The 19,112-nt window shown below is 34.6% G+C and overlaps 1 protein-coding gene across 1 annotated transcript in view; it reads left to right on the top strand.

Moving 5' to 3' along the window:
- LRP1B (LDL receptor related protein 1B) overlaps positions 1–19,112 on the top strand; it is a 1,946,873-nt gene that overhangs the window by 1,121,596 nt on the left and 806,165 nt on the right. Inside the window, exons 12-14 of the mRNA XM_063790432.1 lie at positions 1,760–1,931; positions 5,560–5,703; positions 11,593–11,829. Of these exons, the coding sequence (XP_063646502.1) occupies positions 1,760–1,931; positions 5,560–5,703; positions 11,593–11,829 (553 nt within the window). The remainder of the gene's footprint in view (positions 1–1,759; positions 1,932–5,559; positions 5,704–11,592; positions 11,830–19,112) is intronic.

Here is a 19,112-nt window from a genome sequence, read left to right as displayed (position 1 = left end):
TTACCTACTGCTCCAGGCTTCTCCTACCTCTGCCTAGGGGGTAATTAGCAGAGGTGCTTATTTTAGGGGAAACAGTCTTTTCTGAAGGAAGATAGGGAGGTAGTAAGTGAATTTTATCTTTACTGGGTGAACATGTTTTCTACCTTGACCGATTGCCTCTTATGTAGCAGGCTTTTTCTCCTGGGTTATGAATTGGCAGTCATGTGACAACAATGTTGATATCCCTTCACCACAGGCTCCTTGGTTGATGGCCCCAAACTTTGGGCAAAACATGCATGAGACTAATGGCAAGGGAAGAGTCTTGAGCTTGCTTATAATTTTTGTAGGACAAAAGTATTACCCAAGTCAAAATTGGGTCATAGATATTTTTAGTAAATTTGATGTCAGCTAGGTGGAAAATGATATTAGTAAATACACATATGCCTGGACCCACACATAAATACAACACATGCCCATACTGTGGAGTAACATGTGCATACAAAAAAACTATTCGGGCTATAACATGGAATAGTTCTCCCTAGTAATTCTTATATTTTATGTCCAACCTAAGCATGAAGAAATGAGATAAAACCCAAAAACAACATGAAAAGCCAGTCTTTTTTTAGTCGCATCTCATACAAGAAGACCAGAAATAGAAGTAATGAGTCATATATGCTAAAAAGATAAATCAAATGTTTTTGTTTAAACTATAGAACTGGCAAGATTTTCTGGTTAAAATAGAACATTTTGTGATTTTGTTCTATAAGTATTTTTATAATCAAACCGCACATACTTTTTCAAATTCTCTTTAACTGCAAATCTGTGTATTAAAAGTGTGCAATATGATGCCGAAAGTAGTGACAGATGCTTTTTCAACAAAATCTCTACAGCAAATCAAGTGGCAAGTTCACTTTACCCTGGAACAGAACCATTTAAGTTAAGTAAATGAGTAGCCAAAGGCAACGTGCCTAGCATGTGCCTTTTATTCAGAAAATCAGTACATGTATTCTTCTTTTTGCTCCAGGGGAAAACTTTCTAAGTTCAAGTTATCCATTCCTCCCCATAAACTCTAAGACCTTTGCCAAAGAGAAGAGCTGGACTGTTAACTAAGTATAGGGATAGCAATAAACATCATAATTCTCAAAAGAAACAGTTCTATTTCCTATGATAAATTGGCTTTAGAAATAATGAAATTTCTGAGTGAAATGTTGACATTTATTTACAATGATTGCAAATATGTGATTTCTTTATATATTACTTTCTGTGCTGGAGCAAGTGGTAGTCTAAACATAGCTTGGGACCAAAAAGTTGGATTTTGAATTTATAAAACAAATCTTTGGAGGTGCTTTCTCATTAGTCTTTTCACAGGGAGAGCTATGTTTTTGCAGCTTCTACATGTCCATTATTATATAAACAAGTAGCCCTTAAAATATCTCAGATTATGTATAACAGTGTCATAGGCATATTATTGAATATGCTTGAAAGTCTTGCTCTCACAAGCCTTTGAAAAATAACTACTAAATATGCTCTCTTAATATCATATGAATACAATTCTGTCCCTACATTTGGAACTGTTTTAAACACTACTGCATAATGTTTTCTTCTCCAGAAAAAAAAGTTTTAATCAGGGAAATGTTGAACTCCTTGAGAAAAAGTAAATAACATCCTTGCGGTTCTTCTGCTGTGGCCATTTTCCATACTAGTAAATAGCAATCAGCTTTTCTTTCAAATTGCAAGCTACATAATTAAAAATCATAGTTATGTTTTGCCCTCTTTATAGGTCAGACATCTTTATGGTATAACTGTGTTTGAAGATTATTTGTATGCAACCAATTCTGATAATTACAATATCGTAAGGATAAACCGATTTAATGGGACTGATATTCACTCATTAATTAAAATTGAGAATGCTCGGGGAATCCGAATTTATCAAAAAAGAACTCAGCCAACAGGTAAGTGGGAAAGCTTCTTTATAGCCTTCCTAATGGTAGATTGAATGGGGATATAGTCCTTGTGCTTTTGTATGGTGTTGAAGTGAGTGAGTCATAAATTCTCTGCTTTGACAGCAAAAGTAGGCATGTCTGCTTGTTAAATGGAATAGAGCTCCCGTCACAAGTCTAAATGACAGATTGTTCAGTTTCTAGTGAATCGTTTCTATGATAGAATTGAAATGATAGCTAGATTTAGATTCAGGAAGGGGCTTTCAGTCGTGATGAATGTAGACAGGAAACCCAGATGCTAAAGTTATTATTTTTTTCCTTTTAAATATCATTTTGGTAGACAAATTTAAAATCAGGTGACTGCCTTGAAGTATCTGTCCAGTGTTTATTATAGTCATTGGGCTCTCCTAACTTAACATTGCAATTGTTCTTTAACACATATTCATTAAAAAGTAATTTTCAATGAGAAGGCTGCAGTTTTTCTCAGAAAAACAAACCAGTTGTTTCTACAGGAGATTAGTGATGCTGTTCATCAATACAATTTAGGTTCAATCATACATAAAAAAAGAAAATATAAAAAGCCACCAGCAAAAATTTTTACTGTATTTTATACTTGTATTTCAAATTAAAACTAGCCTAGAATTATCTAAGCATTAACATATATCTAATCATGGCTGTACATTGTCACAAATATGTTTACAACAGACTCAAATTTAAAATTCTGTAGATGGCCTTATTAGAGTTTAATATTAGAATTTATTCATTCATTAATTTTTCATGGACAATCTACTATGTTCCAGAAACTATTCTATGTATACTGTGAATAGAGCAGTGAATAAAACAGACAAAATAGTCTTGCCTTTATGAGTTTACACTCCAGTGGAGAAGCTATAATACAAAATAATTAAGTAAATTATGTATTATATTAGAAGGTAATAAGTGCTATAGAGAAAATCAAGAAAGTAAGGTGGATAAAAATGTCAGAAATGGGAGCAGTCTTCAATTTTATATGGAAGAGTCAGAAGAAGTTCCATGGAAAATATGACATTGAATAATGACTTGAGGTATTTGAAAGAGAAAGGCATGGGGATTGTATTAATCGGTTTTCACACTGCTGATAAAGACGTACCCAAGACTGGGCAATTTACAAAAGAAAGAGGTTTAATTGGACTTACAGTTCCACATGGCTGGGGAAGCCTCACAATCACGGCAGAAGGCAAGGAGGAGCAAGTCACATCTTACGTGGATGGCCACAGACAGAGAGCTTGTGCAGGGAAACCCCCCTTTTTAAAACCATCAGATCTCATGAGACTTATTTGCTATCACAAGAACAGCATGGGAAAGACCTGCCCCCATGATTCAATTACCTCCTACTGGGTCCCCCCCAACAACACCTGGGAATTCAAGATGAGATTTGGGTGGGGACACAGACAAACCATATCAGAGATATCTGGGCAACAACATTGCAGGTGGTGGGATGAACAAGCACAAAAGCCATGAGGAGAGAACATGTCTAGACTGTTCAAGGAGTGGCAAGAATACCTGTTTGTCTAAAGCAGAACGAACAAGGAAAAGAGAAGTAGGAAATGAGGCTGGAGAAACAAAAGGAGGACCATAACAAGTAGGGCTCGGTAGACTATTATAAAAAACTTTTGCTTATACTTTTAGTGAGATGGGAAGTCCTTAGAAAGCATTAAACAGAAAAATCTCACGGTGTGACTGACATTTTTAAAGAACCAATATGGCTACTCTGTTGATAATAGGTAGTAGGGAGGAGAAGGTTGGAAGGTTACAGAGGATGGTGGATTGGATCAAGATCCAGCAGTGAAAGTGGTAAGAAGTAGTGAAATTCAGAATATAGGCAAATATAGAGCCGATAGGATTTTCTGATACATTAGAGGTGGAGTATAAATCAGACAGTGGTCTAGCTAGAGGAGTTGGAATAATTTAGTTACTTTTTAGATGGGGAAACTAAGCATGGAGTGAGTTTAGGACAAAGATAGTAAATTTAATTTTCATGAGTTACTTTAAATGTTTATTACAAATTAAAGTGAAAATATCAAGGGTATATTTAAATATACAACTCTGGTGTTGAAGGGGGAAGTCCAGGCTTGAGATACCAATTTGGGAGTCATTGACAGACAGGTCACATTTAAAGCCATGACTATGGATGTGAACACCAAGGCAGTAATTACAAATGGAGAAATAAGCATTCCAAATAATGGACACTGGTATGCTCCAGCAATAAGCTGAAAAGAATAGGAAAAACCAAAAGAAGAGACTGAGATGAAGCTTCTTAAATCCAATTGACCATAGGATTTAGCAGCATGAAGCTCACTGGGATCTGACAAGGGCAGTTTCAGAATTAAGTGAGTATATGAGTAGAATGGGTTTGAGAGAGAGAAGAAGGAAAAGAATTGTAGAAAATGATCATTGGTAGCTTTGACAGTGTGGATGTAAGCTAGGGCAGAGAAATGGAGAGCTAGTTGAAGGAAGGATTGTTGTGGGAATTTGGGTTAAAAGATTTTTGATTAGATGTAGAAATAATGGTATATTTGCATGTTGATGGACATGATCCAATGGAAAAAGCAAAAGTGATGATAAGATTTAGAAAGTGGAGAGTTGATGATTAGTTGAGAGGAGATGCAATCTATTGTATAAGTGGAGTCAGGTTGGAAAATAACAATAACACTCTTGGCAGGAAAAAAAATAGTAAAAATTGCATTTCACTCATCTTCTGACTTACAGAATGAAGAATACAAAGATAATAGGCATAATTTTTAAAAGCATATTAGTTTTATTATGAAGAGAACACTGCCATGATATTCATCACCATTTCAAACAAGTGGGTAATCTAAAAGAAACATAATTACAATAATACATAAAATCTTACTCATATTATTCCTATTATTTCTTTTCACTTTGATCCATCTTTCTTTTCTCATCCTCTCCATATAGTACTTTTCTTACCTTTTTTCTTTAGTAGCTTTTATGCTCACAAAATATTCTTCTACGCCTCAACTTCTATACATATACTCAGCCTCCACCATTTGACAACTACACACACACATACACACACACACACACACACACATTTTGTGGTAAGAGTCTCAAAATGACAATAGACTTAAAAATTTAAAAAATATTTTGCCTCAGCACTTCTCAACAGTGTATAGATAATCACTGAATCACATTTCCTCTAGTTTGGTTGCCCATATGATGAATCATTTCAAAGGAAATCCTTTCTCTGCTTAACTACCTAACCTGGGATTATTTTTATGGATCTTTGTATTCATTTTAGAAATTGGTATTTTTAAAAAGGATGAGAAGCAAGTACAAAAAAAAAGTCATGTTACTTTTATTTTGCTCACCGGTGAAGAGTTTAAATTAATATAAACACATTTTATTTCTTAGAATTGTTTTTTTAAATGCTCACTTAGGAGGATTTTGTCAAATCCCTGTCTCCTCTTCTATGGGGTTTACACTCTTTTGCATTCCATTATGGTGCTAAATAGTTGAGTATACAAAATTTTGCTAAGATTCCCTGTTTTTACACTATAGAAATTTTGACATACTGATGCACATAGTTATCTTATCTTTGAACTTGAATTTCACGCATGCTGTTTTTTATTTGTTGTAGTCAGAAGCCATGCATGTGAAGTCGATCCATATGGAATGCCAGGGGGCTGTTCACACATCTGTCTACTCAGCAGCAGTTACAAAACTCGGACTTGTCGCTGCAGGACTGGCTTCAACTTGGGAAGTGATGGCAGGTCATGCAAAAGTATGTTGTTAAAATAAAACATTTGCCAGCAGCTACCCCTTTAGAATAGGATTTTAAGTATTAATTAGCAGCATCAACATCAGTCATAACATGAGACTTCAACAGGTGAAGTTTGCCTGCAAATATATACTGTCCATTTTTCCCAAAATAAGTATTTTTCTTTTGTGATAATATGAATGAGAAACTAACCAGGCGGTAGAGTCACTAAATTTATTGATTTTAGGGAAACATAGGTTGAGGAAGATTTTTAGAAAGATGCTTCCCTTAATTCTCTAAAGAATGTATTTGAGCTAATGAGTTGGAATGATTAGTTGATCAGATTTCCTCTTATTTGAACCAATATGCTACTCCTCATAATAGGCGTGTTGCTTGTTTCGACAGAAATCCATGTATAGTCAGGCTTCATTTTATCCAGCATCACTGGGGAGTGAATTCACTCCATGATTTAATTTGTCATGATTCAATTTTTCAGATAGCTGAAGCTATACCTAATTAGAGATCAAACATTTAATGATTTTATCAAAAAGTTTTAATGATTTTATCAAAAAGTTTTCTAATCTCTTAGATATATCTTTGTTTTATTTTAAAAATAGGCCAGAATAATTTATTTTAATTTAAATATGGTAAAAAGGATTTTAAAAATGACTTTCATAACTTAATATTTTGCACAATAATTAGTTAAGGTCTTTTCCTGGGGTCTTGATAATCAGGTATAGTAGAACGGCCCTGATTGAAATGATCCTAGTGGGGACTGTTGGTCTTTAAATGTTCCCCAAACACCATTATTTTTAATTTTATGATGACTGCTTTTTACAGTGTCCAGTTTGTCTTTACCTTTGTCATAGTGACAGCTTTTTATTTCTGTCAGTCCTTTCTCTCTGGTCACAATCGTGTCATCTCTTCCACCCTCTGGTCATGTGCTTACTAAGGACTGTGAAATTAGATCACTAAATGTGTTAGAATTTGAAGTCTGAATGGTTAGAGCTACTAATAGAATATATAGTTTAAAGTGAAGAATCAAAGAGTCTAAACTATGTTAAAATGTATGCATTTTTGTACTTTGTTTACATTTTTTATTTGTATTCCTGATTTTGTATTAAATGCTGGGAATGTGAAGGTAACAGGTCTCATGTTTCTAGGCCTTCTGGATAATTGAGGGTACTGAGTTTGAAGCCTCATGATAAAAGAAGTTTTGTGTGTGGGTACATGTGTGTCTATGTAGTGTGTGATTTAAAAATTGATCTGGATGGCACTTGGGAAATATAATCACACACACACACACACATATATACACACATGCGTATGTGCATACATACATACACACATTGGAGGAAAAACATAAGATCAGAATTGCCTATTATTCAATTGTCCCTAATGTAGTACATCACCTGGAGTACATTAAAAGTCATCAGAAACAACTCCAGCTATTTGAAGCAACAAGAGATTTAATGTAAATAGGTGCCTACAAAATCATTTAAAAACCTGGACCAGTAGCTTCTAGACTGGGTCTTTGGAATATTCCACCAAACACCATTAAACCAACCTGGCTGAAAGCTGGAACATCTACCATACTCAGAAGCTAGAGCATCAGGGAGCCACAAATGAAAATGTTAACTTTAAAAACATACCATTTAGCTGAGATCCAAGGATTAGAAAGCTTGCCCCACAACTATCAGATGTAGAGTTAAGTCTCATCTGATAGTCCCTAACTGGCAAAAAATAAAGAAGAGGAGGAGAGGAGAGACACCCTGTTCCTCACCTCTTGATATAGAATGGAAGAAGACTGCTGTGGAAAAATTCAGTGTCTCCATTAGATTGATACCAGCAGAAGCGGCAAAAAGGGGACCTTTGCCTCACTTCCATATTCTAAACTTGAGCTAGCATATCTGATTTTAGGTAGTCAAATGAAATCCACTACCCTTGGCTATATGAGTGTCTGTGAAATGTATTTTTTACTATTCAATTGTCTATAGTACAAGAAGACACACTAGAGAAACTTAAGTAGGTATTAAAGAATACCTAGGAAATGACCAAAGAAAATAATGGGGAAAATCATTGCCATTCTTATTTAAAACATACATACCTACATACACACACAAACAATCACACATATTACATCAATGAAGTACTAGGTTTATCAATTACCAATTAAGACATCCATTAGAAGTAACAACAAGGGCCAGTGTTGTGGCTCAGGCCTGTGATTTCAGCACTTTGGGAGGCTGAGGCAGGTGGATCACTTGAGCCCAGGATTTCAATAAGAGCCTGGGCAACATTGCAAAACCTAGTCTCTAAAAAAACTACAAAAATTAGACAGGCATGGTGGCACACTCCTGTAGACCCAGCTACTTGGGAGGCTGAAGTAGGAGGATAGCTTGAGCCCAGGTGGCAGAGGTTGCAATAAGCTGAGATATTAGCAAAATGGGTGCTGTAAAACCAGGATTCCTATGTATTGCTAATATAATTAGAAATCGATGTCACAGTTCATAAGACATTTGCTAATAAATATAATGATCATAAAACTGACAACATCATTTCACAAGTTATCCTACTTTACTTTTGATTAAGGAAATTAAATGTATTTGTAATAATAGCAACTCAGAAACAATATAGCTGTCCAATAATAGGTAAGCAGCCGACTATATTATGTTGCTTCTCTAGTAGGAAATATTATGCTGCCATTGAAAGGAAAGTTTTTGAAGACTTTTTAATGGCTTGACAAAAAGTCATTACAGTAAAAAGAATTTATATACAAGATCCCAATTTTTGAAAAATATAAAAGTATGTAAGTATCTAATGTTGATAGAAAATACTCTAGAAATGTTAATGATTTTCAAATGTATCAATATACTTTAAAATAATATAAAGTATTATTTTAAAAGAAATGCCCTTGACATCAGGTAGACACTGAGAGGCTATGAGGGCAATTAAGACAAGGATGTTAATGTACTTTATTCTGTAATTTCGTCTAAGAAAATGTGTGAAATGCTAAATTGAAAAAATTATGCTTATCTCAGTATTATTATAATGATGAAAACAGAAAACCTTTTGGAAAATGACTTAGTAAATTATTATATATCAAATAGAAACAAGGCTTAAGATAATGGTTCAACATAGACAATAATCTTGATTCTAAAACAATAAGAGCAGAGTATAAAATTGAGTATCTACTTTGATATAAGTAAATATACATTGAAAAAATACCTACATACATTAAATATGAAGCAGTCATACAAAGGAATGCTATACAGCAATGAAAATGAGTGAAGTATGACTACAAGAAGAATGGATGAATATCAACGATATAATAAAAATAATATTAATCACAAAATTCACACATGCAATTCAAACATGCAAAATTAAACAATCTGCTGCTGGGAAATACATTACATATGTGTTAAAACTCTTTTAAAATTTAAAATAAACACAACAATCAAGATATCGGCTCTTTCTCAGTTGGAGGAGAATGGGTTTGGGGCACATTTATGTCTTCCAGTGTACTGGAAATATTCTTCACGTTTTTGCTAGGTACCTGGGATTTGTTTTATTTTTATTCTTTATATATTAAAATATGTTATCAGTTTGTGTGCTAATTTGCTGAGAATGATTGCTTCTAGCTTCATCTATATCCCTGCAAAGGACATGATCTCATTCTTTTTTATGGCTGCATAGTATTCCACGGCGTATATGTTCCACATTTTCTTTATCCAGTCTCTCATTGATGGGCATTTGGGTTGGTTCCAGGTCTTTGCTATTTAAATAATGCTGCAGTAAGCATACATGTGCATGTATCTTTATAGTAGAATGATTTATAATCCTTTGGGTATATAGCCAGTAATGGGACTGCTGAGTAAAATAGTATTTCTGATTGTATATGCTTGAGGGATCACCACACTGTCTTCCAGAATGGTTGAACTAATTTACACTCCCACCAACAATGTAAAAGTGTTTCTATTTCTCCACAACCTTGCCAGCATCTATTGTTTCCTGACTTTTTAATAATTGCCATTTTGACTGGTGCGAGATAGTATCTCATTGTGGTTTTGATTTGCATTTCTCTAATGACAGGTGATGTTGAGCTTTTATTCGTGTTTGTTGGCTGCATAAATGTCTTCTTTTGAGAAGTGTCTTTTGAGAAGTGTTTGCCCACTTTTTGATGTTTTTTGTTTTTTTCTTGTAAATGTGTTTAAGTTCCTTGTAGATTCTGGATACTAGTCCTTTGTCAAATGGGTAGATTGAGAAAACGTTCTCCCATTCTGTAGGTTGCCCATTCACTCTGATGCTAGTATCTTTTGCTGTGCAGAAGCTCTTTGGTTTAATTAGATCCCATTTGCCAACTTTGGCTTTTGTTGCAATTGCTGTTGGTGTTTCAGTCATGAAGTCGTTGCCCATGCCTGTGTCCTGAATGGTATTCCCTAGGTTTTATTCTAGGATTTTTATGGTTTTGGTTTACATTTAAGTCTTTAATCCATCTTGAGTTAATTTTTGTATAAGGTGTAAGGTGTAACCAAACCCTGCATGTTTTCACTCATAAGTTGGAGTTGAACAATGTGAACACATGGACACAGGGAGGGGAACAACACACAACGGGGTCTGTCAGGGATGAGGGGCAAGGGGAGGGAGAGCATTAGGACAAATACCAAATGCATGTGGGGCTTAAAACCTAGATGACCGGTTGATAGGTGCAGCAAACCACCATGGTGCATGTATGCTATCTATGTAACAAACCTGCACACTCTGCATATGTATCCAGAACTTAAAGTAAAATTTTAAAAAAAATTACCAATATTCTTTTATATATATTTAATATTCAATTACCCTAATTTAAAAAACACAAGAAAAGAAATATAAATGTTAATATACTTTGTATTGTTAGGTTTATAAATAATTGCTTATTTTTTATTTTATTATTTTCCAAATTTTAATAATATATTATTTTACTTTACTATGAATATCAATTATTGTGTTGTTATCCAAATACAGCTGAGTCTTTTGTATCTTCAGTTTTATTAATAAAGCTCAGTATGTTTTTCCTTGTATATAAAAATTATTTCCTTTAAAATTATACACAGGTAACCAAGTATAAGATGCTCCGATAATTGGAGAATCTTGTATATATTTTTATATAGAAGTCTAAAATAAGGAATTCATTTTATAGAAAGAGCTACCTTGATGCTGACATTTTAAACTCAGGAGACAGTTTTTTGCTTGGGGTTTTCATTTTAGTTTTGTTTTTGATAAGGCCTGTGTTGTACATCAGAGTTACTGTCAGACAATCAGCCTCTAACATTCTAATTAAAATTTGAAGATAAAGGGATGCTATAACTGGTATTTAATTTTATTTCTAAAAAGAATAAGTCACATGTTTGGGCAACTGTAATATATTCACATGCAAGTTAGTGATACTATACGATTCCTTGTTTGCCTCTGACAATTTGTAGATGCAAATTTGGGGTTGGTGTGTCTTAAATTTTCTGAATTTTTTAGCATTGTCAAATATAATGAATGGTACAGTTAGTATCGACAGATAATGCTAGATAGATTATAATACATTATAAAATTAAATGTGCCGGATGTTTTAATAAATGCCGGTTTTACAAGTTACAAGTTATCTAATGATCTGTCATGTTTTTGCTATCCAGACAGTTACAGACAAAGGGATAATTAACTACATATAACCCATTTGCGGAAGTAATTTCTGTTTTAATTAAAGTAATGCAATTAGCTGGCCTTCTTGCATCAAGATACATTTGGCATATTTTAGAGTTTAATTTTTAGCATTGAATTTAAAAAACGCTAATTGTGCCAGTTAATTAAACGGTGGCATTATGCAGTGTAAAGAAGATTAAGCAGCATCAGTTGTTTATGTTTGTAATCTTGCCTCTGCAGGACCAAAGAATGAGTTGTTCCTCTTTTATGGGAAAGGACGCCCAGGAATTGTTAGAGGAATGGACTTGAATACCAAGATAGCTGATGAATACATGATCCCCATAGAAAATCTGGTAAACCCTCGTGCTTTAGACTTTCACGCAGAAACCAATTACATCTACTTTGCTGACACCACCAGTTTCCTAATTGGCCGGCAGAAGATAGATGGCACAGAGAGAGAAACCATCCTGAAAGATGGTAAGTGACACTGTGACATTAACATCAAACTACCCAGAGATGAAGCACTTTAAAAGGATAAATCCAGTGTGTGTCAGACTAGCTTTAACCAGAACTCAAGTTCTTCTGGTTGGTTCAAAAATATTTTTTAATGTTATTTCTTCAGTAACATTGTTTCTCTGTTTTCATATACCAGTGTATTAAAGCCTTCATTATAAAATGGGACTTGGTGTTCTCTACTATATTCTAAATATTATTGGAATTAAAATTGAACTATTATCCATCTTCTGGGAAATGTCAATTTACACTGATATGTTTACAGTGCTGTATGGTAGAAGATGAAATTTAATAGGATTTCAGAGACTTGTAATAGTTGGTTTTCATTAGACTATTGATCATGTCACTCAAAATGCATGAAAAATGTCAATATCCACATTGTCATCACAATTCTTGCATTTCATTTTTTACTTTACACATCACTGAAATGAAGTTTTCTAGAGTTGCCCTTGGAATATCAGTATCTCCAGAGAAACTTAAAACATTTATATCTATTTTTATTTATAGGTACATATATGAAGTTAGATACATGAAAACAGATATAGATATATTTTAATAAAACCAATGTATTTTATAAATTATTTGGCTTAGGAACAAGTAATGTAATAACAAAACAATGTTAACTTTGGTATCAGTAGAAAAGATTGCAAATAATAAATCAAACCAGATCTTCACTGGCTGCCAGTCATTTTTAGGCATGTTAACTAATGATTCTGGACCTGTTTCCTCATGTATAAAGTCTGCTTACTTCTTGAATATTTTAGAAATACATAATTTGAGGAACATTAATTGTGTGCTTATTGTATGAAGGACATCACGATAGCTATATCGCAGGAGATAAAAGGAATTTTAGGGAATGGCTTCTGCCTTCAAGGGGTTCATAATCTACCTTTGGAGATGATATAAGCACACAAAAAGTTTCAAGACACTGCAGCATTTAATTAATAAGTTCAAAGCTGTCTTGAAGAAATATATGATTAATAGAGAATGCCTATGTAATGGGTATTCACAGGAAGCAAGAGATATCTTTATGTGGGTATACTCAGATAACTCCTTCGGCAGGAGATGGTGTTTGGACTAGATCTTAATGGAGAAACATTAAAGAGGGAGAGGAGGACGTTTCTGCAACCAGAAATTCCATGATAAAAAAAGAAAAGCACAATCTCTAGAAAGAGGGTGTGGGGGACCTAAATGGAAAGCTGCTGGAGGTTCCTTTACAGGTAATAATGGCAGAAGAGAGTCGAAAGTGAAAGGCACTAAAACGCGCTAAAATAAAGGGCCTTGAATGTAAGTGAAGGAGTTTGGAAAAAATCCCAAAGGAATAAAAAGAAATGCTTTTGAGTCAAAGAATAATGTGAACAAAGTGATATTTTAGGAGGATCAATCGCGTTGTTTGGTGCAGAATGAATCAGAACTTCATTGAGATGAGAAAAGATGAGAAAATAAAAGCAGAGAGATAGACTAAAATTATTTACAGCGTGGATGGTGTAAATGGTGGTCTCTCCAATCTTTTAGAGGAAATGAGAGCATGAGAATATTCTTCATTCAACACAGCTTTACTTTAAATCAAACCTGATAAAAAGTATACTTCCTATGCTAAAATAAAAACGTACCTGTTTTTGTCTTTATTATAATTTACGGATTAAGGCAACGTAAATCCTGCATAATTTAAAATTCCAAAGGAGTATCTAATTTAAGTTAAGATTTTCACTTTAAATTGGATGTGACAGAGGCTGTCTGCCTACTTTTCTCTTAATGTGATAGCAGATGATAGGGTCCTGACAGTTTTAGATGGACAAAGAAATTGCACATTCTGTCTAAGTAGATAAAATTTACATTGTTTTGTTTTTGACACAGACACTTTCATTTATTATTATTATTATTTTTGATAGAGTCTTGCTCTGTTGCCCAGGCTGGAGTGCAGTGGTGTCATCTTGGCTCACTGCAACCTCCGCCTCCGAAGTTTAAGTGATTCCCTTGCCTCAGCCTCCTGAGGAGCTGGGATTGCAGGTGTGCACCATCATGCCTGACTAATTTTTGTATTTTTACTAGAGATGGGGTTTCACCATGTTGGCCGGGTTGGTCTCAAACTCCTGACCTCAGGTGATCTGCCTGCCTCAGCTTCCCAAAGAGCTGGGATTACGGGCATGAGCCACCATGCCTGGCCGACACAGACACTTTCAAGGACTAAAATGCAACATAGAGATTTCTTGGTTTCCTTTTAAACTGTGTCAGTTCCTGTACTACGACTGGATGTTCCTGCTAATAATCCTAACTTTGAGAATAATATCAAGGACATTGGTGGTTCTTTGCATTCCACCCATCACAACAGAGATCGACTCTAATAGCCACAGTGACCGCCAGGCATATCTGTCCAGTACTGCTTTGACAGTATGAAGGTTATGAGAACATTTTGCAAATTTTCACACCTGAAATATATTTAACATTTTTGTCTTTCTACACAAGGAACAGCTTAATATCTTTTATTAGTTTATCTTTTTTGTTTCCATTAAAGAGAATAATGATACACATTACAATATGAGATTAACGTGTCAAAGCAGAGACTTAGATTTGGCAAATGACAACTTGTCATTCTTGGCATCAGAAAAATTAAATTCTATGTGTATTCACTTATTTAGGTAGAGTGTCTACCTTTCAACCTGAAGACTGCGAGGCAATGCTTAGTTTGACAAATGATTTGGAAGCTTGATAGAAATTCTGAGACATTGATAAATTTATGTAGTTTGAAGTACAAGGGTATAAAGAGTTTGCTGTTTGTAAATAAACATAAATATCTTGGACATCTTTTATGTAAGCTCAGATTCTCCCTCTTAAGAAATAAAAACAACAGCATTTCCAAAAAAATCCATCTTTATTCATTCTTTGATTTTTTTTCTCCTAGAGGTTTATTGAAAACCCCCTAAATGTTGCATATACTGTTGGCTTTGAGGAATCTCATGGGTGAAAACAGCAATCAAATCAATGAGAAAGGAAATTGTCCATTGTTATATTTACATGTATCTCATTTCATCTGCTAAGTGAAAACATATTACTCATTTATTAAAGATAAACTTCCATAAAGACGAGATATTTACTATGTGTATTTTTTCACCCACCTGGAATTTTTTGTCAAAATTTTTGTAAAATTCATACTGTTCCTTTTTTAAAAATTAATTACTTGATTTATTATTTTTCAGTCAATAAAAAGTGAATGCCGTATCAGGGCCAGGTGCTGTTCTAGGTGATAGGAGTGCTTCAGTAAAGAGGATATATTTAGCTTATATCCAACAGCAGAAAGGGAATAATAAGCAAGTAAACACATAAATGAATAAGATAATGATAACTGCTATAAAGAAACTAAAGTAGGGTACTGTGCTAGAAAATAAAAGGGGTATCAACAGGAGGCAAAGTTAGATTAAATGGTTAGAGAATTTAAATTAGCCATTCTTGCCAGGTATAATTGTTACTTTCTCTAATAGAACAAGATAGATGCTCTTTCTAAGACTGAATTCATTTTTATCTTCTTGAGTATCCTTTCCAAGATTTATTTTTCATTGTAATATGAATTATAATTTTACCAGGAAGGAAATAATATAAAAATGATAATTTACTATTGAATTTATTGTTACATGTATTCCACTAGTGCAGTACTTGTTTTTAAACTGTATGCCTTCATTCTACTCAAATGCAGATATTTAAATAGAAGAAATGTTAAAATAACCTTTCATATCATTTCATATTTTTAAAGTATTAAAAAGAATTCAAAGCATTTTTACCTAGATTTGAAAGTTATTAATGCTTGCAGCTTTAACAGAAAAACTGTAGTTTCCATAGATCCCATAATTAAACTGGGGACTTGAGGTCACTGTTTTACATAACACAAAGGCTTTCTTTACCAAACTTTTTTCATAATAGACATATAGGGATAATGTGGGTTGAAAAGGGTGATAATTTTGCCACTTCTTTTGTTGTGGCATTGATGAAGATTCAATTTATCTACTTCAAGTCATAAGTCATACTGCAAGTAAAACAATGCAAACATAAGAGTTATATGTACAGTTCTTCCCAACTGTGATTCTTTTCTTTTCTTTTTCTTTTTCTTTTATTTATTTATTTATTTATTTATTTATTTTACTTTATTTTACTTTTTTTTTTTGAGACAGAGTCTTACTCTGTCATCCAGGCTGGAGTGCAGTGGTGTGATCACGACTCACTGCATCCTCCTCCTCCTGCACTCAAGTGATCTTCCCTCCTCAGCCCCTCAAGTGGCTAGGAACACAGGTGTGTGCCACCATGCTCAGCTAATTTTTTGTGTGTGTGTATTTTTTGTAGTGACAGCCTTTCACCATGTTGCCCCAGCTGGTTGCAAACTCCTGGGCTCAAGTGATCCACTTGCCTGAGCCCCACAAAGTGCTGGGATTACAGTCCCCAATGGTGATTTTTATAATTTTACGTAAAGTATGGGCCCAAGAGTACAAAATTTGACCTCTATTATAATTAGATGCAAGTTTGGCAGAACATTCTGTCCTCTAGATGTATCCTTTTAATTTTAGACTATACCACCTTATTTTGTGATAATAAAATCAATGACAGCAATAATAGTGAACATTTAATGAGTACTTACTCTGTATCAAGATTGCTCACGTTATGTTCATTGTCCCATACAATCCACTCAACAGCTCCCCGAGGTCAGCATTATTATTAGCTCCATTTTATAGATTGGAAATTGAGACTCAGACAGGTGAAGTCTTTTCTCAAAGTTACATAGCTAGTAAGTGATACCACTTGTCAAGAACTGTGAAAGCACTGAGATTTTATTATGTTTGTAAACTAAAACATTAGCCTGCTACACGTTCATGGATGCTGGCAGAAGACATGAAACTTCAGAGACAAAGTACAGTTTATTACTAAGATCAATAACAATAGCCAGAGTATCTGTAATTTTGTTTCAGGATCCTGATCTGTACTCCCCACAGGGTAACCCAAAGGTGACACCTGCACATACCATGGCACATGTTACAAGAGACGAATCTAGAGCTTAGGGGACGCCCATTTTTTTTTCTCTTAACAATAAACATGCCTGTTGATTGCTCCAGAAAAAGTTACTTTCTCCATGTTCTAAGCCTATAAGCAAACCTGCCTTTTGCTTCAGAGAGAGATGTAATCTCTATCTTCCAAGGACATTTACCTTATTAACATCCTTGAAAATAGAGTCTAAGGCACTTGGCTTCTCTTTTCCCAAGGTGGACAGAAATGTGAGAGAACCTTGGAACATTGTCTCAGCAATACTGATATGCAAGTTCCTGTGATCTGATTTTGGAGTCTGTGGTATGCTGAACAATGCCCTCCAAATAATATCTAGGTCCTCATCTCCAGAACCTTTGATTCTTACCTCGTATGGAAAAGGGGACTTGCAGGTGTGATTAAGTGAAAGGATTTTTGATGGGAGGAAGATGCTGCTTTTTAAAAAAAATTTGTTGACACATAATAATTGTACATATTTATAGGGTACAAAGTCATATTTGTACATATACATACATGATATAACATGTAATGATCAAATCAAGGAAATTAGCCTATTCATCACCACAAACATTTATCATTTCTTAATGTTGTGACCATTCAGAATCTTCTTTGTAATGTTTTGAAAACGTACACCAAATTAGTGTTAACCATATTCACTCCTTGCAGTGCTAGAGAACACTAGAACTTGTTCCTCCCATATAGCTGTAACTATGCATGTGTTGAGGATCTTGAGATAGGAAACTATCTTGACTTATCTGGAGGTACTCTAAATGTAATCACAAGGAAATTTATAAGGGGGAGGCCAGGACAAAGGAGGAAGTAGGGGTCGTGACTATGGAAGCAAGAGGATGGCATAATACAAGGCCCTGAGCCAAGAAAGGCAGGTGGCTTCCAGAAGCTGGAAAAGGCAAAGAAATGGACTCTTCCTGAGACTCCCCAGAAGGGATCAGCTCTGCTTGCACCTAGACTTTAGCCCGGTGAAACCAGTCCTGGATATTGACCTTCAGAACTGTCAAAGAATAAATTTATGTTGTTTTAAGCCACCAAGTTTGTGACAATTTGTTACAGCAACAATAGGAAACTGGCAGAGTCTGTGCTCTTACCCCCTTGCTATACTGATATACTGACTTTACGTATGAAGGTGTGTTCTATTTGATTGACATAAGGAGTAGGTGCACATGTTTCCACCTGATAATATCTGAAGAGAAGTTGACTTGGATCCCGTTCAAAATTATACATTACTCTTTAATTTCATAGCTCCTGTAAATACCTGGAAAACCGAGGTCTTCCTTTAAATGAAGGTACTTTTTAGGAGCTATAAAGTTAAAGAGTAATGAATAAGTTTGACATGATCCAAGGTAGGTTTCTCTTTTATGACATTATGAAGAGAAGAATAGCCAGGAAGAATGAGAAGCAGTCTCTTTCTGTCAAATATATTCTCCGAAAGATGTGTTTAATCTGTTCACATACTATGAAAGGACAGTGCTATATTCATGTGATTGCTTATTTGGCAGTTGAAGGGCCAAGCCCTACTCTTCAGCTCAGTCCTGTCCCCAGCATCTTCAGAATTGCCCTGTGGATTTTATAATCAGCTGTCCCTCCAATTGTGTGTCGAAATGTGTAGCCCATCAATTATTCTCTGATTTATCACTCTATTACTTAGAAATCCTACTACTGACACACAGACACACACACATACACATGTGTGTGCACACACACACAATCACCAGCTTAAGACCCACTTCAGAACTCCAGAAATAGGTTAGCCTCTATTCTAAATAACCCTAGGGCAGGCACATACAACAGATTACAGGATGTAATCTGTACCTGAATGACACTGACCTTATAGTAGGATTATCATTTTCTGCACCTTTAAATCACCTCTTACCCTTGGATTTCAATGATCTTCAGCATTGTATAACTTTGGCAGAATTTCTCATAAAGATTGAGTTTCATAGTAATGAAGCAAACATGCTGAGATAACACTAATGAATTACATTAGAGTGTTCTTATGACATTTGAAGTGTGATAATGCCTCATAAAACATTTTAAATTAAGAACAAGCCTTTACTCTTTGTTATTGGATTTCAGGTAAATATCAGTCTTATTTTTCTGCCTTTAACTCTGAACTTTTTCTCTTGAAGAAAAGCTTTAAGACTCTAAGATATATACTCTGACCAACTATTAAAGGAAATAATGAGTACATTTGTCAGTCATGCAAT

The sequence above is a fragment of the Pan troglodytes genome, chromosome 13 (assembly GCF_028858775.2).
Source record: "Pan troglodytes isolate AG18354 chromosome 13, NHGRI_mPanTro3-v2.0_pri, whole genome shotgun sequence".
Classification (NCBI taxonomy): domain Eukaryota; kingdom Metazoa; phylum Chordata; class Mammalia; order Primates; family Hominidae; genus Pan; species Pan troglodytes.
Note: the sequence above shows the minus strand (reverse complement) of the source record. Positions and strands in the feature narration are given on the sequence as shown.